Source organism: Protomyctophum bolini (assembly GCF_963924005.1).
Source record: "Protomyctophum bolini genome assembly, chromosome: 7".
Taxonomy (NCBI): Eukaryota; Metazoa; Chordata; class Actinopteri; order Myctophiformes; family Myctophidae; genus Protomyctophum; species Protomyctophum bolini.
This window is the reverse complement of record NC_137868.1, coordinates 45503271-45530638: the sequence shown is the minus strand read 5'-3', so window position 1 is coordinate 45530638 and position 27368 is coordinate 45503271. Positions and strand designations below refer to the sequence as shown.

The window sequence follows — 27368 nt, the reverse complement described above, 5'->3', positions numbered from 1 at the left end:
TCCCATGCCACAGAAATTGCCACTGAAGTCGTCCTGGTCAAGAGTCCAGACCATGGCTCCACCAAAACCACTCCTCTTCAGCCAGCCAACCTGTACCAGTTAACAGTAACCAGTTAACCTGTACCTGTAACAGTGTACCAGCCAACCTGTACCAGTGCGTTCAAATAAATGACAAAAGCAGGAACTAGAAATGCACTCTCATCGAGCTGCCACCTTGCGCTTCTTCGCACACAAGGTGGCCATGAATGGCCTCCTTGTGCACCAGCAGAGCACGCAACTTATATCTGACGCTTGTCAACTTCCTCCCTCATAAATAACTTGAATCTGTTACGTCATCCACACACATGTCACACATGTTTTTAGATAAACATACATAGTTACGTCATCACCCAATCCCTGATTGGCCGAGCGGCGCCACCAACACACGCCACCAAAGACAATACACATTCCCTGATCCCGGACATACGCAGCCGAATACAGTACTTGCGGCCGCTCTGCTCGCGCAACTAACTAGTAGTGTCTACAAATCTGAGCGATTATGTGAAATGCTGCTATATGCACCTTGCCCTGATAGCTGACAACGTTGTCGAATCCAACCCAGGTCTGGCTGTTGTAGGCGTAAGGCACCTGCTGGGCGACATCCCAGACGTCTGTGACTCCTTGCTGGTACAGGAAGTCGCAGATCTGAATGAAGCAGAGACAAGCCATTAGAAACAAATGTGAAATCTATACTGTATATGTATTAGTTTCTAGATAGAACGCAAAACCTTGTTGCACTGGAGACGTGTACAATCTCTGCCTCTGACATGGCTGTACAAGTCTATCTATGTGCAGTTTGTTTTGGTCAATGCACGTCACCTTTTGCCTACATTTCCACCTAGAAGAAAACATCTGATATTTAACGGCGACCGCGAATATAAAATATAAATGTACAGTAAGAAAACATACTTTTCGTAAGCGAGGACTTTTCGTTTTTGAAAATGAGGCAAATCTAGCTTGTTTTGACACAAAAAGAAGAAACCAAGGTAACCATTAGCGTTACCTCATAGTAGGCCCAGGTTCCAGGGTGAGTTAAATACCTCATAGTAGGCCCAGGTTCCAGGCGTGGCGGTGAATTGACCGGCAGGTCCCGGTCCAGTGCTTGGAGCACCGATACCGGTGTTGGAAGAGGAAGCCAGTTTGAAGGTGTTACCGTAGGTGGCGAAACCAACCAGCAGCTTCTCAGCTGGGGCGCCCTGGTTCTTCCAGTAGTTCATAGCGTAGTTCTATAATATGGACAAGGAAACAATATACAGCATATAGCCTTTCAGCACACATTTATTTCCCCCCGTGCTGTCCTTGAACACAGTGGTGAGTTGTCTACTACCATCTTCCATCCTTGTATTAATGATAATTATGATAACCTGCGGTGCCGTGGTTTCATGGCGACGAGGTTAATTATGAAATTCGGTATGTTTCTCGGGATTCTGCTCTGAAGATGCCCGCCGCCATCGGATTTAATTTTGCCGAAAACGTGGCTTCAAAGCGGTCTGTCGCGGTCCGGGTCCGTACTAGGAACCAATGGGGTTCACTGTGTTCACATTTTGAATGTGGAGGAACCTCCACACTCACCACGTTGAAGTACATCATGGCACCCTTGTCAGCTGGGCCCTGCCACACAGGACTGTTCTCTCCAGTAACGTGCGCCCAGGGGCCGTGGAAGTCGTAGGTCATCACATGGAAGTAGTCCAGGACACTGGTGATGAAAGGATGCACAGGAGTCAGGGGGATTTGAAGAAAATATTAGTGAAAGTGCATAGGACAACCAGGAAGGTCCAATTGTTTTCCGAAATCTATGATATAATTTTCTTTTTTTTTAAGGTCCCGCACCGACCGCACATTGTCTGGGGAAACTGCTTAAAGGATGCTATTTATTAAAGGGACACTTCACCCTTTTTGCAAAAAAATATATGGTAATGACATTTAGGAGCTTTAGAACACTTTATTTTAGATTGTAGCAGTGAGCCCAGTGTCTCTGATGTCATGGACACTGGGATCACTTACTTCCTGGACTACATGTGGTCTCAGTAAGACAGACCTGCCCTATCCACAAGGAGGAGCAGTGCACCAAAGTATTATGGGAATTGTAGTCCAGGAAGGAAGTGAGCCCAGTGTCCATGACATCAGAGACACTGGGCTCACTGCTACAATCTAAAATATCTAAAACCACATATTACACACATAAAGACCCCCAGGAAAGTGTTCTAAAGCTTCTAAACGTCATTAACATATTATTTTTTTCTTGCAAAAAGGATGACGTGTCCCGCCTTTAAATTGTCATTTCGGTGAAGATCGATTTCTGATTCTGAGCGACTGTAAAGACGAATCGTATCAGCGGGGAAGGAGGCGTCACATCATATTCAGAGCTTTCGTTGCACCAGACTGTATGACGGAAGCATTTGAAAATTGTAGGAGCTCAACAGACACAAACACTCATATAGCCTATAATGCCCATGCAGCCAAATACTTGTTTGTATGTTTGTGTGTTATCTATACTGACACTCCGAGCTGGGAAACTTCGTATCCAAGGTCGATCACTCCCTTGTCGGCAGGTACGGCAGCGGTGAGCATCAGACGAGGTGCGTGGTGCGAGGTGCCCTGAACTTCAACCTCGAAGGCAGCCAACAGCTCCTGCAGAGAGACAGGAGGTGGTGAAGAGAAAGATTTCCAACATTTCAAGGTGCCATTAATGTGGTTATGTTTCATTCCTTACTGACTGCCAGTAGGCAGTAAACAATAGTGAATATGCCCTCTCGCGCTCCGCGCAGGTCGAGTCTTAATATAAACAAAGTCATGTGACGTGTAGGCTGCCCGTGCGTCCCGGTAGGCTATATAAGCACGTGACAGCCCACACCCGGCCTCTTTGAACTTCTCGCTACCTGACGTGAGTATCGTGGGTATGTTTAGCTCCTAGAATCTGTACATCAGTTCTGTAATTGCAAGTCCAAAGAGTTGTTAAGACACTATATGTGTCGTGGTGTTGACATCCTGCCTGTGGCGGTTGCCGAGAGCGCAAATTGTTGTCCTCTCAAGGCTGTGGTTGTCAAATTATCACCATTTGTCTTTGTTTGTCTTGAGGATCCCTAGCTACAAACACTCATAGTGTTGTTAAAGGGCTTCCTCCACACACTGGGTGTTGGCCGTGTGCTGCTGGGTTCCCACAGCACTCGCCTAATTAACCTAGTTTAGTTATAATTGGTTGTTAATAATTCAACTATATTTCATTCTTAATTTTATTAAGAACAGATATAAATTCAGATTACTGGAGGTTCCCACGCATTCTGTGCCTGCACAGTCCTCGCTGGGATTGCCTAGTTGAATGTCCGATTGACATTTTTGGTTGATGATTAATCTAAGTAATGAATTAATCTGGAGGTTCCCACACGTTCTGTGCCTGCACAGTCCTCACTGGGATTGCCTAGTTGAATGTCCGACTGACATTCTTTGGTTGATGGTTAATCTAATTAATTAATTAATTGATTAATCGAAATAACTTAACTCTTAGACTGCCACCATTTATTGATAAATTAGGACCTAATTCACGCCAGCATTTTTTTAATTTGAGCTTTTATTTTGAAAAGCCACATTTTGCCTCAACCGGAAGTTGTCTTATTCCTGCCAGGTTTACGTTGCCTTGACAACCTTTGTTTACATGATCGCGTCATTGCCCGTACACTTTAGCCCTCCACAACGTCGGCTCGTGCCGTCAAAGAAACGCTGTTTTGACCAAAAATGCCATCTGGGACAAGAAATAGGAGATACAGGCGATTGAAAGAAACGGATAGAATGGATTCTTATGGCGACGAAGATCTAAGATGAACGATCCAATGCTGTGCTAACAACACAGCTAGCTAACCGGCTAACGTAAGTAGCATTATGGCTCGATCGATCAAATGCACTATAAAACAACAATTGCCGAAGGGCTACGGCAATGGCGGCAAGTGTTAATATCAAAATTAGGCTTCAATTGCCGAAGACTTTCGGCAATCGCGGCAAGGGGGTTAATTTGTTTAAAAATAAGAATAACTTTGGTTACTGGAGGTTCCCACGCGTTCTGTGGCTGCACAGCCCTCGCTGGGATTGCCCAGTTAGGTATCTAATTGACATAAAGTTAACAGCAGGTCATCTTAGCCTGACCAGTTAGCTGTTCTGTTTGCTGGAGGTTACTGACGCGTTCTGTGATTGTACAGTTCTCGCTGGTATTGCCTGGCTATACAACTGGCTTGAGACTACTGAGCTATGGCGTGTACGTCCTGTAACACTCAGCTCCAAGTCGACGATGGACATGACTTGTGTCCGACATGCTTGGGTGTCGGTCACCTCAGGGAAGCCCTGACTGACAAAGCATGTATGAACTGTAGCACCCTACCACTCTCTGTGAGAGAGGCTAGGCTGTGTGAGGTGGAGAACCTCCTGTTCAAGGGAAACCTCCCACCTTCTGGGGTCCCTGCTGATGGGGAGGTGAAGCGCAAACGCGGGTCTCGCGCAGAGCGCGGTCACCTGGCCCGGAAGAGGTCAACGGCGGCTGTCACGACTGCTCCATATCGCCATGAAATGGATGATTTGCGGGCTGAAATAGAGTACCTTAAGGCAATGGTACGGCCACTGCCTCACCCGCCACAGGCGGTCCAGGAGCCGGAGGGCGATGATGATCTAGAATTAGATTATGATTATGACTATGACGCCATGTCAATTGGAGCTTCAGACTCCATGTTCCATGACGAGGATGATATCCCCAGGGGGGACCCCCTGGATCAGGGTGATCCCCAGGTGGATAGTGTGCAGGCTGAGGATGGCTCAGGGACTTCCCGCAGAAGCTCGGGAAGCACTGAGCTGGGGATCGGGCCCTGCACATTGCGTTCAACGCTGCGTGCTGCCCTAGCTAAGATTGAGCTGGACGACCCGTCAGCCGCTCGTGGGGTGAGTAACCCGTTCTTCAAACGGGCTGCCGCCGCTAAAATGCCACCCTTTGCTGTCCCACCCTCGCCTGACTACCTAAATCAGCTGAAGGAGTGCTGGGCTGAGCCGGGTGCATCTGCCCACCGAGGCAAGGATGCAAGGACCCTGGCCTCTATGGACAAGGCAGAAGTGCATGGACTGGTTCGCATGCCTCCTGTAGACCAGTGCATTGCGGCGCTGGTTCTCTCTCCAGATGAGGCACTTAAGGCAAGAACCCGCTGTCCCAGTGCGCAGTGTGCAGTCACTGACGACCTGCTGACAAAGGCATATGGTTCTGCTGCCACAATGGCCCGTTTGGGGAACTCTCTCTCTGTGCTCCTCCTCGCCCAGTCCAAGATCTTGGAGAGTGGGCCAGGGAGTGAGTTGGGCGACTTTAATGATGTGGCTCTGGAGTCCTTCGCCTTAATGACAAGCGAACTTCGCCGTTTGATGTCCACCTTGGTCGTGACACGACGTCAGGTGTGGCTTGCACAGGCGCCTATGTCTGACAGCTGCAGACAGGCGTTACGGAAGCTTCCGGTGGTGCCGGGCCAGTTGTTTGGCCCGGAGGCAACCGAGGCACTGCAGCGTAGGCAGCAGTCAAGGCAGGCTTCAGAGGACTGGGGTCAACGGGCCAGAGGCTCGATGGCACCACCCGGTCGACCCTCTAAGCCACGTGGCGCACGGGTTCCGCGACGCCTGGGCTACTTGAATCCTCAGCCGCAGACCTGGCAACGTGACCAGGTGGCGGCAGGCCGAGGGCAACATCAGCCCAGAGGTGGGCAGCGGCCTCGCCAGCCCCAGCGTGGGCGAGGGCATAGCCGGCGCCCCCCCAAGTACCCAAATAACCCCCCAGGCACAGCCTGAGGGTCTTTTCACAGCAGCACCTGAATTACTGGGCAGACCATGCCAGAGATGCATGGGTCGTTACAACAATGTCCCAAGGTTACAGGTTGCAATTCCGCCGCCGACCCCCACCACCTTCACGGGTCAGGGTGACTTCAGTCACAGACCCCGTGAAGGCCCAGTGTTTGTCTCAAGAGCTGACCAAACTCTTGGACAAACGAGCAATAACAATAGTTCACCCACGTTCACAGAACGAGGGGTTCTACTCCACCTACTTTCTGATCCCAAAGAAAGATGGGTCTCTCAGGCCTATACTAGACCTAAGAGGGTTAAATGTGCACCTCAAGGTCCTTCCATTTCGGATGCTTCGCACAGTCGACGTCCTACAGGCTATCACACAGGGGGAGTGGTTCACCACAATAGACCTCAAATATGCCTACTTTCATGTGCCCATACATCCAGAGCACAGAAAGTTCCTCCGCTTTGCCTTTCAAGGCAAAGTCTACCAGTTTGCCGTTCTACCGTTCGGCCTGTCTCTGGCTCCCCGCATCTTCACAAGGTGTATGAGGGCAGCCTTAACGTCGCTATGCCTGTCGGGAGTGAAGATACTTCCCTACCTAGACGATTGGCTCATTTGCGCCCCCTCGTTCAGGGAGGCGGAACAGGTGACGTCCAGAGTCCTCGCTCACGTCGAGGCACTGGGCATGACCGTAAACCTCGAAAAGAGCTCGTTGCTCCCAACGCAACAGACCACCTTCCTCGGCATGTCCCTAGCTTCGGTATCGATGCAGGCACGACCGACTGTACAGAGGGTGGAGAGAATTCAGAACCTCCTGCGGTCTTTCCGCCTGGGGGCGAGGTTGACCGTCCTAACATGGCTCAGACTGCTCGGCATGCTGACCGCAGTCTCAGCAATCACTCCTCTGGGGCTGTTGCATCTACGCCCATTACAGAGGTGGTTCAATGGCCTTCACATGGACCCCTGTCTACACAGGGCAGTCAAGGTCAGAGTCACTCGCAGGTGCCTTGGTTATCTCCGCCGTTGGCGGGACAATGCATTTCTGCTGAGTGGAGTCCCTCTCGGCTCGGTCCCGGCGAGACGAGAGGTGGTGACAACAGATGCCTCGCCTCAAGGTTGGGGCGCGGTATGGCAGAAGAGGTCAGTCCAGGGGCTATGGTGCTCTCGATGGAGAGGACTCCATATCAATGTGTTAGAACTCCGGACTGTTTCCTTGGCGCTGAAGCACTTCTTGCCCTTTCTCAGGGGGAAGCACGTGCTCATTCGGACGGACAGCACCTCAGTGGTGTTTCATGTCAACCACCAGGGAGGGACCAGGTCTCTGGAGTCCCTGAGGGAAGCCCATCGCTTGTGGACGTGGGCTTATCCTCTATTTTCCTCAATGAGGGCTATGCACCTGCCATGCAGAGCAAACTCTGTGGCAGACTATCTGTCTCGTCAGAGACTGCCCCCTGGGGAGTGGAGATTGCACCCCCAGGTGGTACAATTGATTTGGGATCGACACGGGGTAGCCTACGTAGATCTATTCGCCTCAGAAGGCACGACTCATTGTCCTTGGTGGTTCAGCCTGGCAGAGACCAGTGCCCCACTCGGGATGGACGCTCTCACCAGCGCTTGGCCGAGAGCGCTCCTTTATGCATTTCCCCCGATCCCCCTGTTGTTGCCTGTGCTTCACAGGGTGAGATCGTCAGATCACAAAGTTCTCTTGGTGGCCCCCAGGTGGCCCTCGAGAACATGGTATTCAACGCTCCTCAGTCTGTTGGACGGGGAGCCATGGCAGCTTCCAGCGAGGATAGACCTCCTGTCCCAGCTGGACGGGAAGGTGTGGCATCCATCGCCGATCCTCCTTCAGCTTTGGGTATGGCCACTGAAAGGGATCAGTCACTCTTGAGTGGGCTAGGCCCCTCAATATGTGAGACCCTGCGGAATGCAAGGGCCCCTTCCACAAGGTTGGTGTACTCGAATTGCTGGGCTGCTTTCTCATCATGGTGCAGCGACAGGGGTCTGGACCCGGTCTCTTGCCCTATACAACACGTACTACATTATCTACAGTGTCTACTTGATGCCGGCCGTGCAGCCTCCACCTTGAAGGTGCACATGGCTGCTATATCCTTCAATCATAGCCATATTGATGGCAGGTCAGTTGGTGCGCATTACTGGGTGACACAGTTTCTGCGTGGTGCCAAGAGGTTACGCCCCCCTAGGGTGAGGCATACTGCAACATGGGACCTGCCTCTGGTCCTGCAGGCATTGAGCAAGGCGCCCTTTGAGCCTATGGCTGGGTCGTCCTTGAGCTCGTTATCGATTAAGACCGCCTTTCTGTTAGCGGTTACGACAGCTAAGCGTGTGAGTGAGCTCCACGCACTTTCTATTAGCCCCGCATGCCTTCGGTGGAAGGCTGGCGGCACTGGGGTCACACTTTGGCCAAATGTGTCATTTTTGCCTATAAGGTTCTGCCCCCCGATTATGTTAACCAGGCCATAGAGTTGGCGGGATTCCATCCTCCCCCGTTTACATCCGAGGCGGAGGAAAGGGCCCACTTACTGTGTCCAGTCCGCGCGTTGCAACTGTACATTCAGGCAACACGGGATATTAGACGCTCAGAGCAACTGTTTGTGTGCTACGGCGGAAAGAATAGAGGAGGCGCGCTGTCTAAACAGCGGCTATCCCACTGGGTGGTGGATGCGATTAAAAAGGCACCTGGTAAACCTGCCCCCTCTAGGTCATCTGCCATTCTACCAGGGGCATTGCCACTTCCTGGGCGGCGATGAGAGGGGTGTCACTGGCGGACGTCTGTGCGGCGGCATCTTGGACAGCCCCTTGCACGTTCTCGAGGTTCTATCGCCTTGATGTGGCCTCCGGATCCTCACTGACGTCAGCGATCCTGCCACTGGCTGCTACGGCAGTTTAGTAGGTGGGTTCAATTCCTCGTGACACTTCTGGTATGAGTCATCCACTATTGTTTACTGCCTACTGGCAGTCAGTAAGGAATGAAACATAACGCAAGTTACGAATGTAACTATGGTTATGTGAATTCCTGGATGACTGCCAGTAATAACGGTCACTCGGAATCTTTCAGGGCGAGAAGATTCTTAAGAGGCCGGGTGTGGGCTGTCACGTGCTTATATAGCCTACCGGGACGCACGGGCAGCCTACACTAGGCCTGTCAAAAAAAATCGATTCGAGTTAGAATCGCGATTCTAATGCCGTCCGATTCAGAATCGATTCTCATTTTCCAAAAATGTACCTGTGCATGCAATGCATTATGGCCTGGGTTTCTGCATAGTGCATTTACTACCAGCTAAGCTAAGCCTGCCAATTGTATTTATTTTACACCTGTTTTAATACTAATGTATTGTTCTGGTATTGAGTGAGAAGAGATTTTGTAACTTTTGTACTGGTTCAAATTTGTGCAAGCTAAATAATGTTCTTACTCTTGGATTTAACCTTTGTGTGTTTAAATCATACTCGTACTAAATGTACTCTGCTTTCATGCCAGAAGACTGGAGTAGATCATGCTAAAATTATATTTAATTGTTTTTAATTAAAAAAAAAAACTGCTTTAGAATCGAAAAAATCTTTTTTGAATCGAGAATCGGAAAAATCGAAAAGATCGTTTTTGAATCGAATCGTCACCCCAAGAATCGGAATCGAATCGAATCGTGAGACACCTAAAGATTCGCAGCCCTAGCCTACACCTCACATGACTTTGTTTATATTAAGACTCGACCTGCGCGGAGTGCGAGAGGGCATATTCACTATTGTTTACTGCCTACTGGCAGTCATCCAGGAATTCACATAACCATAGTTACATTCGTAACTTGCGTTATCTTGTAACATGCTAGAAGGCTGACCTGACACAGGACGGTGAAGCGAGCCTTGTCCTCAGGTGGGGAGCCACGAGAGCCTGGGTACTCCCAGTCGATGTCCAGACCATCAAAGCCGTACTGACGCAGGAACTTGATCGTGCTTTGGATGAAGGTCTGACGGTTAGCAGCACTGGACACCATGGATGTGAACCTGGGGGGAGGGAGGGGGGGAGGGAGAGAGAGAGAGAGAGGGAGAGAGAGAGAGAGATTCATCCAAAAGAGTCAAAGAAAGAGTGCCTTTACAGTATCTGAGGTTTCATGTTTAATACTCACTGAGAAGTTCCTACGTTCCATCCACCAACGGACAGCAGGGTCTTCAGAGAGGGGTTCCTGGACAAAATAAAACAAAAATGTAAATCACTTTGAGTCCTCACACCTTTGCGTCAGCCTGATACGTAGGATAGAATAGATGTAGAATAGATAGAAGTGACACGCTATACGCGGTTGTATATCTGCTATTTTTGAACAGCCAAAGTATATGAACTAATGGTTAAAGTGGTTCAAATCTAAAAATGACATGCAAATGTTATAGCTTGATAAAAAGCCACAACAGCAGCCCCGGAGGCTGCAGCTCAAGAAAGAAAGTGTAAAGAAGCATCACGTCAACTGGGAGATTAAAAACATAGCCTTAGATAGTGTGTGTGTGTGTGTGTGTGTGTGTGTGTGTGTGTGTGTGTGTGTGTGTGTGTGTGTGTGTGTGTGTGTGTGTGTGCGCGTGTGCGTGTGTGTGTGTGTGTGTGTGCTCACTCAATCCACTTGATATTCTGGAGCTGTACATAGAGCGTCTCATCGTTCCACTCAGTGGTCGTGATCATGTTGTTTTCTATCCCAGCGAAGGCATAGACGATGTGGTCACAGAGACACGGGTCGATGTTGTTGGGGATGAACTTCCCAGCACCGTGACGGTACTGTCCCCAGTTGGTGAAGTAACACGAGAGGATGTAGGAGGATCCTGCAAGGGACGAGTGAAAAATAAGGGCTTGTTGTTGATGTTTTTGGTTTTTTGCCGTTTGAGAGTAAAACACACCAAGCGGACCGAGTCTTACCTAGCTGCACGTGCAGCAGGAGAGCCAGTCCTGCAGAGAGAGAGAGAGAGAGAGAGAGAGAGAGAGAGAGAGAGAGAGAGAGAGATTGGAAAAGGAGTGGTGGTTGGGTCAGTATAAGGACAAGCACTAAGATTTATCCTCCGGTTATTCATCTATTATGACACATAAATCCTTCTACTTTCATCAGTTACTATATGGATCATACTGTTAAACAACAGTTTCGAGCAGAAAAGTAGATCTGTTTCATGGTAAATCTATAAAGATACAGTTAATTTCCTCCTCAACAGCAATTTCTCGACTTACCAACGAAGATGAGAAGCTTTCCCATGGTGCGTCTGTACAACTAACTGAAGGCCAGAAGCCTCTTATATACCTTCTGTTCCTCTCCATATCTGTAAAACATGTTTGATCTGGCTTTGTTATTCTGATAAAGAATTTGTTTGGTCAGGAGTTAATTGCCCTTTTCTGTTTTCCATTGGCTTCAATTGAAGTGTTATTCAACAATGATATGATTAGCAGACAATTAGAAGTCAAATGAAGGTTATACATGTACACATTCCACCACACAATGCAATCAGTTAGTACTTTTCTGCTTGGATGTATGGGCTGTCAAGGCCAGAAAGAAGTTTTTTTTTAAAGGAGCACGCACGCACGCACACACACACAGAGGTGAGAACGCGCCCCCAGCACCCACATCGTTTCCAGCGGGAATCGAACCCAGACATGTATGAATCCCCCAGGAAACATTTCAAACATTTGTTACAGATTTACTGACACTGGGTGAAAAAATGATTAGCAAAATTGTGGGATAAAATTATTTAAAAAAAGAGTATATAAATTAGACTAAAGTAGACATGGAAAGGCTACTGATGCATATTAACACAAATGTAGCCAATCTTTGCTTATCATACAGATAAAAAAACATGAAACAAGTTGTTCATGTTCTTTTTATCTGGATGATAAGCAAAGATAAGCAAACCACACACAATTCAGAAACCATGCCTCATTTGACTGTAGAGTTAATGGAAAAAAAAGGTCTAGGATTAAATGAAGAAAATATGATAAAATTGGCTCTTACATAATAAATTACGTTATAAATGATGCTTAATAAGTCAAAGTGGTTTATTATGATTTTTGGTACTAGTCCTAGGGGTCGATTAACCACTTCCAATAATATGACATTACAGTTTTATGAGCTGGGGGCGTGGGGTATGTCATATAGCAATTTTAAGCATGTTAAGAAGCGCTTTCGACACCCCGTGGAGTGCGCAAAACGGCCTTGAATTAGTCATGGGAGTGTTTAAGGCGTGTTTGAGAGTTACCCAATCAACATGTCCGTACTATTTTCTTTACCAGTCAGCTGATGTGACATACGGAATGCGCACTTTGGGGGTCGTTATATTACATTTCTTCAGGCTGGCACCATAGAAGACATGACATATGACTTAGTCACATTTGGGTTAATTATTCCTATTGCACTGCATGCTGTCACCTTTATGCCTCAAAATAATTTGTTTCTATTGAGAAACACCAGTAAAATTATATTTTAATTTAAATTATAATTATATTATATTTGAAATGAGTAATGAGTTGAATGCGTGGTGTGTAATGCTTTGGATATGGTCTTCGCTCGTAGCATTTTATTGAAGAAGACTTGAATCGAGTGTGATACAGCGTATGAAAGCAAACTTCCCAAGGATTATGGAGATTTTTTTAAGGTTGAGAAATGAAAGAATTAGGGCCGTTTCTAATCTCAACATTTCACAATAAAAAGACGCATCCAAAGAGCTGTTGCCATGTCTCATAGAAACAAGTAAATAGGTCTATAAAAAGAATCCCAAAATAAGCGCATATAACAGGGGTCTGTAACCTATTTTAAATGAAGTGCCATGTTTTTATTTTCTAGATGGTGAGTCTGCCATATCCAGATTAATTTTAATGACACCACATTAAAATAAAAAACATATTTTGATTGTCCACAAATATAAAGTTCTTCCATCTTTTTAAATATTTTCTTGCACATTGTTATAATGATCATTATATATCCGCCTGCAGTCAGAGTTCATAGTTTTAATGAATGAATGTGATGCATTGTGAGCTGGTATATCTGCTATTTTCAAAAGTAATCTTGGAAAAATGTAATTACATTTTTGGATTAGCCGTCCTTAGTTGGGCAAATGCATTCATCTGGGGATCCTTGACATGGGAATGTGCTGTGTGAGGATCACTGGTTTAAACAACATTAGGAGAAAAGCTCAAATAACCACTTTAGAAACAAGAAAAGCAACCACAACTACCAATATTTACAAGCAACTTTACAGAAAAAGAAGCCACTTATAATAAACAGACTTGGCAACCCTCCCAGAGCCGCTCAAGTGTAAAATCAAACATTGCTTTTTGCGTTTATGAGATGGTCAGACCCACGTCTAATCGTTATGCGCTGAGTGTTTCTAGGTCAAGGGGCTTAATAGCAAATTGCGCAAAACTAAAATAATTAACATATGGACACTCCCACAATGCTAAAATATTCAGGAACACCGTATGCCATACGTGTGTGCGTTCAACACGGGACGATAAGGCTTCTATAATACCATTGTGCGCAGACCGAGGCCAATTTATGTCTTACCCCAGTGTAAAACGGACATTCAAAATGGGGCCACCAGACTCAAATCCATAACAGATTCCTTTACTATAAGCAGTAATGATGGCACGGCTTTGCAAAAAGCTGACAACATTAAATATCTCACCGTCTGGTTGGACCCAGAACTCGCAATCAAATCTCATATTAAAAAAAGGTTAACTTCGGAATAAATGCTTTATATAGATCCAGAAACTGCTTTTCACTCAGTGTACGCAAGAAACTGGCTTTATTAGTACTTCCACTATTCGACTATTGTGATGTGGTTTATCAAAATGCCTCAAAATCTGATCTTGGTCCACTTAACACTGCATACAATAGACTGTCGATTTGTCCTTGGCTGTCCTTTTCTCACACACCATTGCATAATGTATACGACAGACTTCCATGGACACCTTTACATATCAAAAGACACAAGCACTGGCTTCTACTGGTTTTTAAATGTATTTATTTAAATTATCATATTTACCTCAAACGCTATTTAACACAGTTGAAGGAGTTAGATGTGTAGATGACCGTATTATCGGCATAAAGCTGGGAAAAACTGTCTAGAAATTGATGGCAGATTGTTCACATCAATAGAAAACAGAAGTGGTCCTAAAGTTGACCCCTGGGGCACACCTTTAACACCTAAAAAAGGTTGAACTTCTAGAAGTAATGTTTCTCAACGGGCGATAGGGATCACATGAGTGCAATAGGGATACTGAGGGAATACTCCCAGGCCATTCCTTAGGACGTTGATCAGAGGATTTGGTCCCATGCCACAGAAATTGCCACTGAAGTCGTCCTGGTCAAGAGTCCAGACCATGGCTCCACCAAAACCACTCCTCTTCAGCCAGCCAACCTGTACCAGTTAACAGTAACCAGTTAACCATGTACCTGTAACAGTGTACGAGCCGACCTGTACCAGTGCGTTCAAATAAATAACAAAAGCAGGAACTAGAAATGCACTCTTATCGAGCTGCCACCTTGCGCTTCGCACACAAGTTGGCCATGAATGGCCTACTTGTGCACCAGCAGAGCACGCAACTTATATCTGACGCTTGTCAACTTCCTCCCTCATAAATAACTTGAATCTGTTACGTCATCCACACATGTCACACATGTTTTTAGATAAACATACATAGTTACGTCATCACCCAATCCCTGATTGGCCGAACGACGCCACCAACACACGCCACCAAAGACAATACACATTCCCTGATCCCGGACATACGCAGCCGAATACAGTACTTGCGGCCGCTCTGCTCGCGCAACTAACTAGTAGTGTCTACAAATCTGAGCGATTATGTGAAATGCTGCTATATGCACCTTGCCCTGATAGCTGACAACGTTGTCGAATCCAACCCAGGTCTGGCTGTTGTAGGCGTAAGGCACCTGCTGGGCGACATCCCAGACGTCTGTGACTCCTTGCTGGTTCAGGAAGCTGCAGATCTGAATGAAGCAGAGACAAGCCATTAGAAACAAATGTGAAATCTATACTGTATATGTATTAGTTTCTATATAGAACGCAAAACCTTGTTGCACTGGAGACTGGAGTGTACAATCTCTGCCTCTGACATGGCTGTACAAGTCTATTTATGTGCAGTTTGTTTTGGTCAATGCACGTCACCTTTTGCCTACATTTCCACCTAGAAGAAAACATCTGATATTTAACGGCGACCGCGAATATAAAATATAAATGTACAGTAAGAAAACATACTTTTCGTAAGCGAGGACTTTTCGTTTTTGAAAATGAGGCAAATCTAGCTTGTTTTGACACAAAAAGAAGAAACCAAGGTAACCATTAGCGTTACCTCATAGTAGGCCCAGGTTCCAGGGTGAGTTAAATACCTCATAGTAGGCCCAGGTTCCAGGCGTGGCGGTGAATTGACCTGCAGGTCCCGGTCCAGTGCTTGGAGCACCGATACCGGTGTTGGAAGAGGAAGCCAGTTTGAAGGTGGTACCGTAGGTGGCGAAACCAACGAGCAGCTTCTCAGCTGGGGCGCCCTGGTTCTTCCAGTAGTTCATAGCGTAGTTCTATAATATGGACAAGGAAACAATATACAGCATAGCCTTTCAGCACACATTTATTTTCCCCCGTGCTGTCCTTGAACACAGTGGTGAGTCGTCTACTACCATCTTCCATCCTTGTATTAATGATAATTATGATAACCTGCGGTGCCGTGGTTTCATGGCGACGAGGTTAATTATGAAATTCGGTATGTTTCTCGGGATTCTGCTCTGAAGATGCCCGCCGCCATCGGATTTAATTTTGCCGAAAACGTGGCTTCAAAGCGGTCTGTCGCGGTCCGGGTCCGTACTAGGAACCAATGGGGTTCAGTGTTCACATTTTGAATGTGGAGGAACCTCCACACTCACCACGTTGAAGTACATCATGGCACCCTTGTCAGCTGGGCCCTGCCACACAGGACTGTTCTCTCCAGTAACGTGCGCCCAGGGGCCGTGGAAGTCGTAGGTCATCACATGGAAGTAGTCCAGGACACTGGTGATGAAAGGATGCACAGGAGTCAGGGGGATTTGAAGAAAATATTAGTGAAAGTGCATAGGACAACCAGGAAGGTCCAATTGTTTTCCGAAATCTATGATATCATTTTCTTTTTTTTTTAAGGTCCCGCACCGACCGCACATTGTCTGGGGAAACTGCTTAAAGGATGCTATTTATTAAAGGGACACTTCACCCTTTTTGCAAAAAAATATATGGTAATGACATTTAGGAGCTTTAGAACACTTTATTTTAGATTGTAGCAGTAAGCCCAGTGTCTCTGATGTCATGGACACTGGGATCACTTACTTCCTGGACTACATGTGGTCTCAGTAAGACAGACCTGCCCTATCCACAAGGAGGAGCAGTGCACCAAAGTATTATGGGAATTGTAGTCCAGGAAGGAAGTGAGCCCAGTGTCCATGACATCAGAGACACTGGGCTCACTGCTACAATCTAAAATATCTAAAACCACATATTACACACATAAAGACCCCCAGGAAAGTGTTCTAAAGCTTCTAAACGTCATTAACATATTATTTTTTTCTTGCAAAAAGGATGAAGTGTCCCGCCTTTAAATTGTCATTTCGGTGAAGATCGATTTCTGATTCTGAGCGACTGTAAAGACGAATCGTATCAGCGGGGAAGGAGGCGTCACATCATATTCAGAGCTTTCGTTGCACCAGACTGTATGACGGAAGCATTTGAAAATTGTAGGAGCTCAACAGACACAAACACTCATATAGCCTATAATGCCCATGCAGCCAAATACTTGTTTGTATGTTTGTGTGTTATCTATACTGACACTCCGAGCTGGGAAACTTCGTATCCAAGGTCGATCACTCCCTTGTCGGCAGGTACGGCAGCGGTGAGCATCAGACGAGGTGCGTTCTGTCCGTGAACTTCAGCCTCGAAGGCAGCCAAGAGCTCCTGCAGAGAGACAGGAGGTGGTGAAGAGAAAGATTTCCAACATTTCAAGGTGCCATTAATGTGGTTATGTTTCATTCCTTACTGACTGCCAGTAGGCAGTAAACAATAGTGAATATGCCCTCTCGCGCTCCGCGCAGGTCGAGTCTTAATATAAACAAAGTCATGTGACGTGTAGGCTGCCCGTGCGTCCCGGTAGGCTATATAAGCACGTGACAGCCCACACCCGGCCTCTTTGAACTTCTCGCTACCTGACGTGAGTATCGTGGGTATGTTTAGCTCCTAGAATCTGTACATCAGTTCTGTAATTGCAAGTCCAAAGAGTTGTTAAGACACTATAGGAGTGTAAAAAAGTCCTGTCTGCCTGTTCTGTATCTTTGCCCCGATGACAGGAATGGCACTATGGCCGCGCACACAGCTGCTGCGGCTCAGTGCTCTCCCGGTCGGTGCTTTGTATGGCTTGTTGTGTATTTGCACAACACACCGGCGGACATCGCAAGGAGCCCCGGCTCTGTATGGTTTACTATCCCCGCCGGGAGGAGGCGAAGGCGGCGCGGAGAGAGGAGGCAGAAGCGGGGCTGCAGGGCTGGCGTGCTAGTCAGGCTACGGAGGCAGCCGCTCAAACCACCGCTTCCCAGTCTTTTCATCACAAACGCCAGATCCCTCGCTAACAAGATGGATGAATTGAGGCTACAGACTTCAGCGAACAAAACCGTGAAGGACTGTTGCATCATGTTGATCACGGAGACTTGGCTTCACTCACTCATACCGGACTCCGCTATCGAGATGACAGGCTACACCGCACAGCGTCATGACAGGACGGAGAACTCAGGTAAGAGCAAAGGAGGGGGGCTTTGTATGTACGTCAATAACAACTGGTGTACAAATACAGTGATTGTAGACAGTCACTGCTGCCCGAACCTGGAGTATGTGACTGTGAAATGCAGACCCTTCTACTTGCCTAGAGAGTTTACCGTTGTCATGACAACAGCTGTTTACATTCCACCGAATGCTAATGCTAGCGCGGCTATCGGACAGTTACATGGCAGCATTAGCAGCCAGATGAGCAGACATCCTGACGCTGTACACATCGTAGCGGGGGACTTTAACCAGGCGGATTTAAAAGCAGCACTCCCCAAATTCCACCAGCATGTTAAATGTGCTACGAGAGGAGCTAACACTCTGGATAAGGTCTACTCTAACATCAAACTTGGCTACAGGGCAAAACAACTACCGCACCTGGGCAAGTCTGACCATATGTCCCTGCTTTTAATTCCTGCATATGCCCCCCGAAGGAAAACTGCCCCCACCATTACAAAAACTGTCAAAACTTGGCCTGAGGATGCCTCTGAGCAGGACTGCTTCGACAGGACCAACTGGGATGTTTTTGAACACCAGGACCTGAATGTGTTCACAGAGTGTTCTGTGCTATATAAAAAATTGTACAGACAATGTCACAGTGGACAAACGCATCCGGGTCTACCCCAACCAGAAGCCCTGGATGACCAGGGAGGTCCAGCGGCTGCTGAAGGAGAGGAACACCGCCTTCAGGTCCGAGGGTAGGGCTAATTACAGCACAGCCCGAACGAACCTGAGGAGAGGCATCAGAGAGGCCAAGGCCGACTACAGGAGGAAGATCGAGGACCATCTGGACAGCAACAACAGCAGGCAGGTGTGGCAGGGAGTCCAGCATCTTACCAACTACAGGACTACCGTCGGAGCTGTCGAGGGGGACGTCTCGTTGGCAGAGGAGCTAAACATCTTCTTTGCCCGCTTTGAGGCAGAGCCACCGGAGGCAGCAACGTCACACCCCATGGTCCACAGCAGCTTCACCTTCACAGTGGAGGAGCACGAGGTGAGGTGCACGCTGCGGGCCATCAACCCGAGGAAGGCTGCGGGTCCTGACGGCGTCACTGGACGTGTACTGAAGGACTGCGCGGACCAGCTGGCTGGGGTCTTCACCAGGATCTTCAACCAGTCCCTCGCCCAGTCCACTGTCCCACTCTGTCTGAAATCCTCCACCATAGTCCCCCTGCCCAAGAAGCGCAACATCTCCAGTCTAAATGACTACCGGCCAGTCGCACTCACACCAGTGGTGATGAAGTGCTTTGAGAAGCTGGTCCGGGGTCACATCACATCACTCCTGCCCCGTGGCTTTGACCCCCACCAGTTCGCTTACAGGGCAAATAGATCCACAGAGGACGCCGTAGCCACAGCCCTCCATGCTGCACTGTCCCACCTGGAGCAGCAGGGGAGCTACGCGCGGATGCTCTTTGTGGACTTTAGCTCTGCTTTCAACACCATCCTCCCCAACAGACTGGTGGACGTACTGGGAGAACTGGGTTTTCCACATAACACCTGCATGTGGATCAAGAGCTTTCTGTCTGGTCGCAGTCAGAGGGTGAGAGTGGGACAGCATCTATCAACGTCCCTCAGCCTCAGTACCGGCTCCCCACAGGGCTGTGTGCTGAGCCCGCTGCTCTACACCCTCTACACTCACCAATGTACCCCCGCCCACCGCAGCAACACCTTGGTGAAGTTCGCGGATGACACCACAGTAGTAGGGCTCATCTCCAAGGGAGATGAGTCTGCCTACAGGGATGAGGTAGTGCAGCTGACAGACTGGTGCAGAGAAAACAATCTGCTCTTGAATACGTCCAAGACCCAGGAGCTGGTCATAGACTACAGGAGGAAAAAAACTGTAATTCCACCCCTGTTCATAAATGGGGACTGTGTGGAGAGGGTGTCCTCTTGCCGGTTTCTAGGAGTCCACATGGAGGAGGGCTTGACCTGGAGCACAAACACCTCTGAGCTGCTGAAGAAGGCCCAGCAGCGACTCTACTTCCTGAGGGTGCTCAGGGGGAACAACATCACACAGAGACTGCTGGTGTCCTTTTATCGGTGCTCCATAGAGAGCATACTGACGTACTGTATATGTGTGTGGTACACCAGCTGTACAGTGGCGCAGAGGAAAAAGCTCCAGGGGGTCATAAATACAGCACAGAAGATCGTTGGCTGCCCTCTCCCCACACTGGAAGAACTACACAGAGACCGCTGTCATAAAAAAACTCTGAACATTATGACAGACACTTCCCACCCCGCTCACTCACTGTTTGAACTGCTGCCATCAGGCAGACGGTACAGAGTGATCAAGTCCAAGACCAACAGATTCAGTAATAGCTTCTATCCCACAGCGGTAGTTGCACTCAATGCTGCTAAAAAATGATCTGTTACTGTGACACTTTTAGTTTTTTTTATCTGCTATCTTAAAGTACAATAAGGGTTTGTTGTTGTGCGATAATAGATGGAATTACATGTTTGTGCATTATGCTGCTGGGGTTGTGCAATAACAGGAAGTCATGTGTGTTTTGTTTTAGCTTGTATAGGTTGTTTGTGATATAATGCACTGATTGGTTGGCACTTTTAAATTCGTTGTACACGTTGCAATGACAAATAAAGATCTATCTATATGTGTCGTGGTGTTGACATCCTGCCTGTGGCGGTTGCCGAGAGCGCAAATTGTTGTCCTCTCAAGGCTGTGGTTGTCAAATTATCACCATTTCTCTTTGTTTGTCTTGAGGATCCCTAGCTACAAACACTCATAGTGTTGTTAAAGGGCTTCCTCCACACACTGGGTGTTGGCCGTGTGCTGCTGGGTTCCCACAGCACTCGCCTAATTAACCTAGTTTAGTTATAATTGGTTGTTAATAATTCAACTATATTTCATTCTTAATTTTATTAAGAACAGATATAAATTCAGATTACTGGAGGTTCCCACGCATTCTGTGCCTGCACAGTCCTCGCTGGGATTGCCTAGTTGAAGGTCCGATTGACATTTTTGGTTGATGATTAATCTAATTAATTAATTAATCTGGAGGTTCCCACGCGTTCTGTGCCTGCACAGTCCTCGCTGGGATTACCTAGTTGAATGTCCGATTGACATTTTTTGGTTGATGGTTAATCTAATTAATTAATTAATTGATTAATCGAAATAACTTAATTTGTTTAAAAATAATAATAACTTTGGTTACTGGAGGTTCCCACGCGTTCTGTGGCTGCACAGCCCTCGCTGGGATTGCCCAGTTAGGTATCTAATTGACATAAAGTTAACAGCAGGCCATCTTAGCCTGACCAGTTAGCTGTTCTGTTTGCTGGAGGTTACTGACGCGTTCTGTGATTGTACAGTTCTCGCTGGTATTGCCTGGCTCTACAACTGGCTTGAGACTACTGAGCTATGGCGTGTACGTCCTGTAGCACTCAGCTCCAAGTCGACGATGGACATGACTTGTGTCCGACATGCTTGGGTGTCGGTCACCTCAGGGAAGCCCTGACTGACAAAGCATGTATGAACTGTAGCACCCTACCACTCTCTGTGAGAGAGGCTAGGCTGTGTGAGGTGGAGAACCTCCTGTTCAAGGGAAACCTCCCACCTTCTGGGGTCCCTGCTGATGGGGAGGTGAAGCGCAAACGCGGGTCTCGCGCAGAGCGCGGTCACCTGGCCCGGAAGAGGTCAACGGCGGCTGTCACGACTGCTCCATATCGCCATGAAATGGATGATTTGCGGGCTGAAATAGAGTACCTTAAGGCAATGGTACGGCCACTGCCTCACCCGCCACAGGCGGTCCAGGAGCCGGAGGGCGATGATGATCTAGAATTAGATTATGATTATGACTATGACGCCATGTCAATTGGAGCTTCAGACTCCATGTTCCATGACGAGGATGATATCCCCAGGGGGGACCCCCTGGATCAGGGTGATCCCCAGGTGGATAGTGTGCAGGCTGAGGATGGCTCAGGGACTTCCCGCAGAAGCTCGGGAAGCACTGAGCTGGGGATCGGGCCCTGCACATTGCGTTCAACGCTGCGTGCTGCCCTAGCTAAGATTGAGCTGGACGACCCGTCAGCCGCTCGTGGGGCGAGTAACCCGTTCTTCAAACGGGCTGCCGCCGCTAAAATGCCACCCTTTGCTGTCCCACCCTCGCCTGACTACCTAAATCAGCTGAAGGAGTGCTGGGCTGAGCCGGGTGCATCTGCCCACCGAGGCAAGGATGCAAGGACCCTGGCCTCTATGGACAAGGCAGAAGTGCATGGACTGGTTCGCATGCCTCCTGTAGACCAGTGCATTGCGGCGCTGGTTCTCTCTCCAGATGAGGCACTAAAGGCAAGAACCCGCTGTCCCAGTGCGCAGTGTGCAGTCACTGACGACCTGCTGACAAAGGCATATGGTTCTGCTGCCACAATGGCCCGTTTGGGGAACTCTCTATCTGTGCTCCTCCTCGCCCAGTCCAAGATCTTGGAGAGTGGGCCAGGGAGTGAGTTGGGCGACTTTAATGATGTGGCTCTGGAGTCCTTCGCCTTAATGACAAGCGAACTTCGCCGTTTGATGTCCACCTTGGTCGTGACACGACGTCAGGTGTGGCTTGCACAGGCGCCTATGTCTGACAGCTGCAGACAGGCGTTACGGAAGCTTCCGGTGGTGCCGGGCCAGTTGTTTGGCCCGGAGGCAACCGAGGCACTGCAGCGTAGGCAGCAGTCAAGGCAGGCTTCAGAGGACTGGGGTCAACGGGCCAGAGGCTCGATGGCACCACCCGGTCGACCCTCTAAGCCACGTGGCGCACGGGTTCCGCGACGCCTGGGCTACTTGAATCCTCAGCCGCAGACCTGGCAACGTGACCAGGTGGCGGCAGGCCGAGGGCAACATCAGCCCAGAGGTGGGCAGCGGCCTCGCCAGCCCCAGCGTGGGCGAGGGCATAGCCGGCGCCCCCCCAAGTACCCAAATAACCCCCCAGGCACAGCCTGAGGGTCTTTTCACAGCAGCACCTGAATTACTGGGCAGACCATGCCAGAGATGCATGGGTCGTTACAACAATGTCCCAAGGTTACAGGTTGCAATTCCGCCGCCGACCCCCACCACCTTCACGGGTCAGGGTGACTTCAGTCACAGACCCCGTGAAGGCCCAGTGTTTGTCTCAAGAGCTGACCAAACTCTTGGACAAACGAGCAATAACAATAGTTCACCCACGTTCACAGAACGAGGGGTTCTACTCCACCTACTTTCTGATCCCAAAGAAAGATGGGTCTCTCAGGCCTATACTAGACCTAAGAGGGTTAAATGTGCACCTCAAGGTCCTTCCATTTCGGATGCTTCGCACAGTCGACGTCCTACAGGCTATCACACAGGGGGAGTGGTTCACCACAATAGACCTCAAATATGCCTACTTTCATGTGCCCATACATCCAGAGCACAGAAAGTACCTCCGCTTTGCCTTTCAAGGCAAAGTCTACCAGTTTGCCGTTCTACCGTTCGGCCTGTCTCTGGCTCCCCGCATCTTCACAAGGTGTATGAGGGCAGCCTTAACGTCGCTATGCCTGTCGGGAGTGAAGATACTTCCCTACCTAGACGATTGGCTCATTTGCGCCCCCTCGTTCAGGGAGGCGGAACAGGTGACGTCCAGAGTCCTCGCTCACGTCGAGGCACTGGGCATGACCGTAAACCTCGAAAAGAGCTCGTTGCTCCCAACGCAACAGACCACCTTCCTCGGCATGTCCCTAGCTTCGGTATCGATGCAGGCACGACCGACTGTACAGAGGGTGGAGAGAATTCAGAACCTCCTGCGGTCTTTCCGCCTGGGGGCGAGGTTGACCGTCCTAACATGGCTCAGACTGCTCGGCATGCTGACCGCAGTCTCAGCAATCACTCCTCTGGGGCTGTTGCATCTACGCCCATTACAGAGGTGGTTCAATGGCCTTCACATGGACCCCTGTCTACACAGGGCAGTCAAGGTCAGAGTCACTCGCAGGTGCCTTGGTTATCTCCGCCGTTGGCGGGACAATGCATTTCTGCTGAGTGGAGTCCCTCTCGGCTCGGTCCCGGCGAGACGAGAGGTGGTGACAACAGATGCCTCGCCTCAAGGTTGGGGCGCGGTATGGCAGAAGAGGTCAGTCCAGGGGCTATGGTGCTCTCGATGGAGAGGACTCCATATCAATGTGTTAGAACTCCGGACTGTTTCCTTGGCGCTGAAGCACTTCTTGCCCTTTCTCAGGGGGAAGCACGTGCTCATTCGGACGGACAGCACCTCAGTGGTGTTTCATGTCAACCACCAGGGAGGGACCAGGTCTCTGGAGTCCCTGAGGGAAGCCCATCGCCTGTGGACGTGGGCTTATCCTCTATTTTCCTCAATGAGGGCTATGCACCTGCCATGCAGAGCAAACTCTGTGGCAGACTATCTGTCTCGTCAGAGACTGCCCCCTGGGGAGTGGAGATTGCACCCCCAGGTGGTACAATTGATTTGGGATCGACACGGGGTAGCCTACGTAGATCTATTCGCCTCAGAAGGCACGACTCATTGTCCTTGGTGGTTCAGCCTGAAAGAGACCAGTGCCCCACTCGGGATGGACGCTCTCGCCAGCGCTTGGCCGAGAGCGCTCCTTTATGCATTTCCCCCGATCCCCCTGTTGTTGCCTGTGCTTCACAGGGTGAGATCGTCAGATCACAAAGTTCTCTTGGTGGCCCCCAGGTGGCCCTCGAGAACATGGTATTCAACGCTCCTCAGTCTGTTGGACGGGGAGCCATGGCAGCTTCCAGCGAGGATAGACCTCCTGTCCCAGCTGGACGGGAAGGTGTGGCATCCATCGCCGATCCTCCTTCAGCTTTGGGTATGGCCACTGAAAGGGATCAGTCACTCTTGAGTGGGCTAGGCCCCTCAATATGTGGGCCCCTTCCACAAGGTTGGTGTACTCGAATTGCTGGGCTGCTTTCTCATCATGGTGCAGCGACAGGGGTCTGGACCCGGTCTCTTGCCCTATACAACACGTACTACATTATCTACAGTGTCTACTTGATGCCGGCCGTGCAGCCTCCACCTTGAAGGTGCACATGGCCGCTATATCCTTCAATCATAGCCATATTGATGGCAGGTCAGTTGGTGCGCATTACTGGGTGACACAGTTTCTGCGTGGTGCCAAGAGGTTACGCCCCCCTAGGGTGAGGCATACTGCAACATGGGACCTGCCTCTGGTCCTGCAGGCATTGAGCAAGGCGCCCTTTGAGCCTATGGCTGGGTCGTCCTTGAGCTCGTTTTTCGATTAAGACCTGCGCGGAGTGCGAGAGGGCATATTCACTATTGTTTACTGCCTACTGGCAGTCATCCAGGAATTCACATAACCATAGTTACATTCGTAACTTGCGTTATCTTGTAACATGCTAGAAGGCTGACCTGACACAGGACGGTGAAGCGAGCCTTGTCCTCAGGTGGGGAGCCACGAGAGCCTGGGTACTCCCAGTCGATGTCCAGACCATCAAAGCCGTGCTGACGCAGGAACTTGATCGTGCTTTGGATGAAGGTCTGACGGTTAGCAGCACTGGACACCATGGATGTGAACCTGGGGGGAGGGAGGGGGGGAGGGAGAGAGAGAGAGAGAGGGAGAGAGAGAGAGAGATTCATCCAAAAGAGTCAAAGAAAGAGTGCCTTTACAGTATCTGAGGTTTCATGTTTAATACTCACTGAGAAGTTCCTACGTTCCATCCACCAACGGACAGCAGGGTCTTCAGAGAGGGGTTCCTGGACAAAATAAAACAAAAATGTAAATCACTTTGAGTCCTCACACCTTTGCGTCAGCCTGATACGTAGGATAGAATAGATGTAGAATAGATAGAAGTGACACGCTATACGCGGTTGTATATCTGCTATTTTTGAACAGCCAAAGTATATGAACTAATGGTTAAAGTGGTTCAAATCTAAAAATGACATGCAAATGTTATAGCTTGATAAAAAGCCACAACAGCAGCCCCGGAGGCTGCAGCTCAAGAAAGAAAGTGTAAAGAAGCATCACGTCAACTGGGAGATTAAAAACATAGCCTTAGATAGTGTGTGTGTGTGTGTGTGTGTGTGTGTGTGTGTGTGTGTGTGTGTGTGTGCGTGCGTGTGCGTGTGTGTGTGTGTGCTCACTCATTTTTTTTTATCTGGAGCTGTACATAGAGCTTCTCATCGTTCCACTCAGTGGTCGTGATCATGTTGTTTTCTATCCCAGCGAAGGCATAGACGATGTGGTCACAGAGACACGGGTCGATGTAGTCGGGGATGAACTTCCCAGCACCGTGACGGTACTGTCCCCAGTTGGTGAAGTAACACGAGAGGATGTAGGAGGATCCTGCAAGGGACGAGTGACAAAATAAGGGCTTGTTGTTGATGTTTTTGTTTTTTTGCCGTTTGAGAGTAAAACACACCAAGCGGACCGAGTCTTACCTAGCTGCACATGCAGCAGGAGAGCCAGTCCTGCAGAGAGAGAGAGAGAGAGAGAGAGAGAGAGAGAGAGAGAGAGAGAGAGAGAGATTGGAAAAGGAGTGGTGGTTGGGTCAGTAAGGACAAGCACTAAGATTTATCCTCCGGTTATTCATCTATTATGACACATAAATCCTTCTACTTTCATCAGTTACTATATGGATCATACTGTTAAACAACAGTTTCGAGCAGAAAAGTAGATCTGTTTCATGGTAAATCTATAAAGATACAGTTAATTTCCTCCTCAACAGCAATTTCTCGACTTACCAACGAAGATGAGAAGCTTTCCCATGGTGCGTCTGTACAACTAACTGAAGGCCAGAAGCCTCTTATATACCTTCTGTTCCTCTCCATATCTGTAAAACATGTTTGATCTGGCTTTGTTATTCTGATAAATAATTTGTTTGGTCAGGAGTTAATTGCCCTTTTCTGTTTTCCATTGGCTTCAATTGAAGTGTTATTCAACAATGATATGATTAGCAGACAATTAGAAGTCAAATGAAGGTTATACAGGTTTGTACACATTCCACCACACAATGCAATCAGTTAGTACTTTTCTGCTTGGATGTACAGTATGGGCTGTCAAGGCCAGAAAGACGTTTTTTTTTTTTTAAAGGAGCACGCACGGCACGTTAAAATTACCACCGCTGAAGTGCCCTTGAAGATTGAACCCCTACCATAAAATGTTCTATGAGCAGGGCCTGGCTGTAAACAAGTTCTTGAGCTTAGCTGGGTAAACAGAGTAACTTTCTTTCTTTCTTTCTTTCCTCATCTAGACTGAGTGGCAAAACATTGAGCAGCGTGGAGTTTGGAAGCGCTCGTTGGAAATCACCCGACCGTCCTGCGTACCACCGGTTTCTAAATGTCACATAATGCAGGAGGCAGCAAAATTATTGAAAACAAGCACTTCCAAACTCTGACACGTGTAGAAAAATAATCAGATGCAGGGCATTTCTTGACAGAAAGTAGCTCATAACGTTTCTACGGTGGATTTTTATGAAACAAACACTTTGCAGATAGAAAGAGGATAATTCAAGCTTTTCGTACAGCTGCAATGTTTGGTGAGTTTGACATTTTTTAATGCAATCAGACAGGACCTTTCTGTTTGGATGAATGGGCTGTCAAGGCCAGAAAGTAGTTTTTTGCCACTCAGTGGGCGTTCCCGCAAAACTTCCAGGTACGATGATGTCTATTTTTAATACATAATAAATGTTCTTGACCACAATGTTAAGAATATAATGTAAATGTAAGCATGCCAAGCGTGGTGTTTAAACAGAGTC

General features: G+C 48.5%; 2 protein-coding genes across 2 annotated transcripts; both read right to left on the bottom strand.

Moving 5' to 3' along the window:
- Window positions 1-1043: 1043 nt before the first annotated feature.
- On the bottom strand, window positions 1044-11085 carry LOC308318751 (acidic mammalian chitinase-like; the record flags this gene model as incomplete). The annotated part of the gene is made up of 11 exons (XM_080768377.1): window positions 1044-1265; window positions 1612-1735; window positions 2540-2670; window positions 4654-4692; window positions 5686-5872; window positions 7451-7506; window positions 9697-9862; window positions 9985-10041; window positions 10459-10663; window positions 10758-10787; window positions 11061-11085. The coding sequence occupies 11 exons, from the start codon at window positions 11083-11085 to the stop codon at window positions 1044-1046; spliced, it is 1242 nt and encodes a 413-aa protein (XP_080624503.1).
- On the bottom strand, window positions 11082-26386 carry LOC308319115 (acidic mammalian chitinase-like). Its single transcript, XM_080768974.1, has 10 exons — window positions 26356-26386; window positions 26053-26082; window positions 25756-25957; window positions 25312-25368; window positions 25024-25189; window positions 16686-16810; window positions 15757-15880; window positions 15229-15414; window positions 14707-14829; window positions 11082-11149 (listed from the first exon to the last, which is right to left on the bottom strand). Exons 1-10 carry the CDS (start codon window positions 26378-26380, stop codon window positions 11123-11125), a joined length of 1065 nt encoding a protein of 354 aa, XP_080625100.1. The 5' UTR covers window positions 26381-26386; the 3' UTR covers window positions 11082-11122.
- Between the last annotated feature and the right edge of the window lie 982 nt (window positions 26387-27368).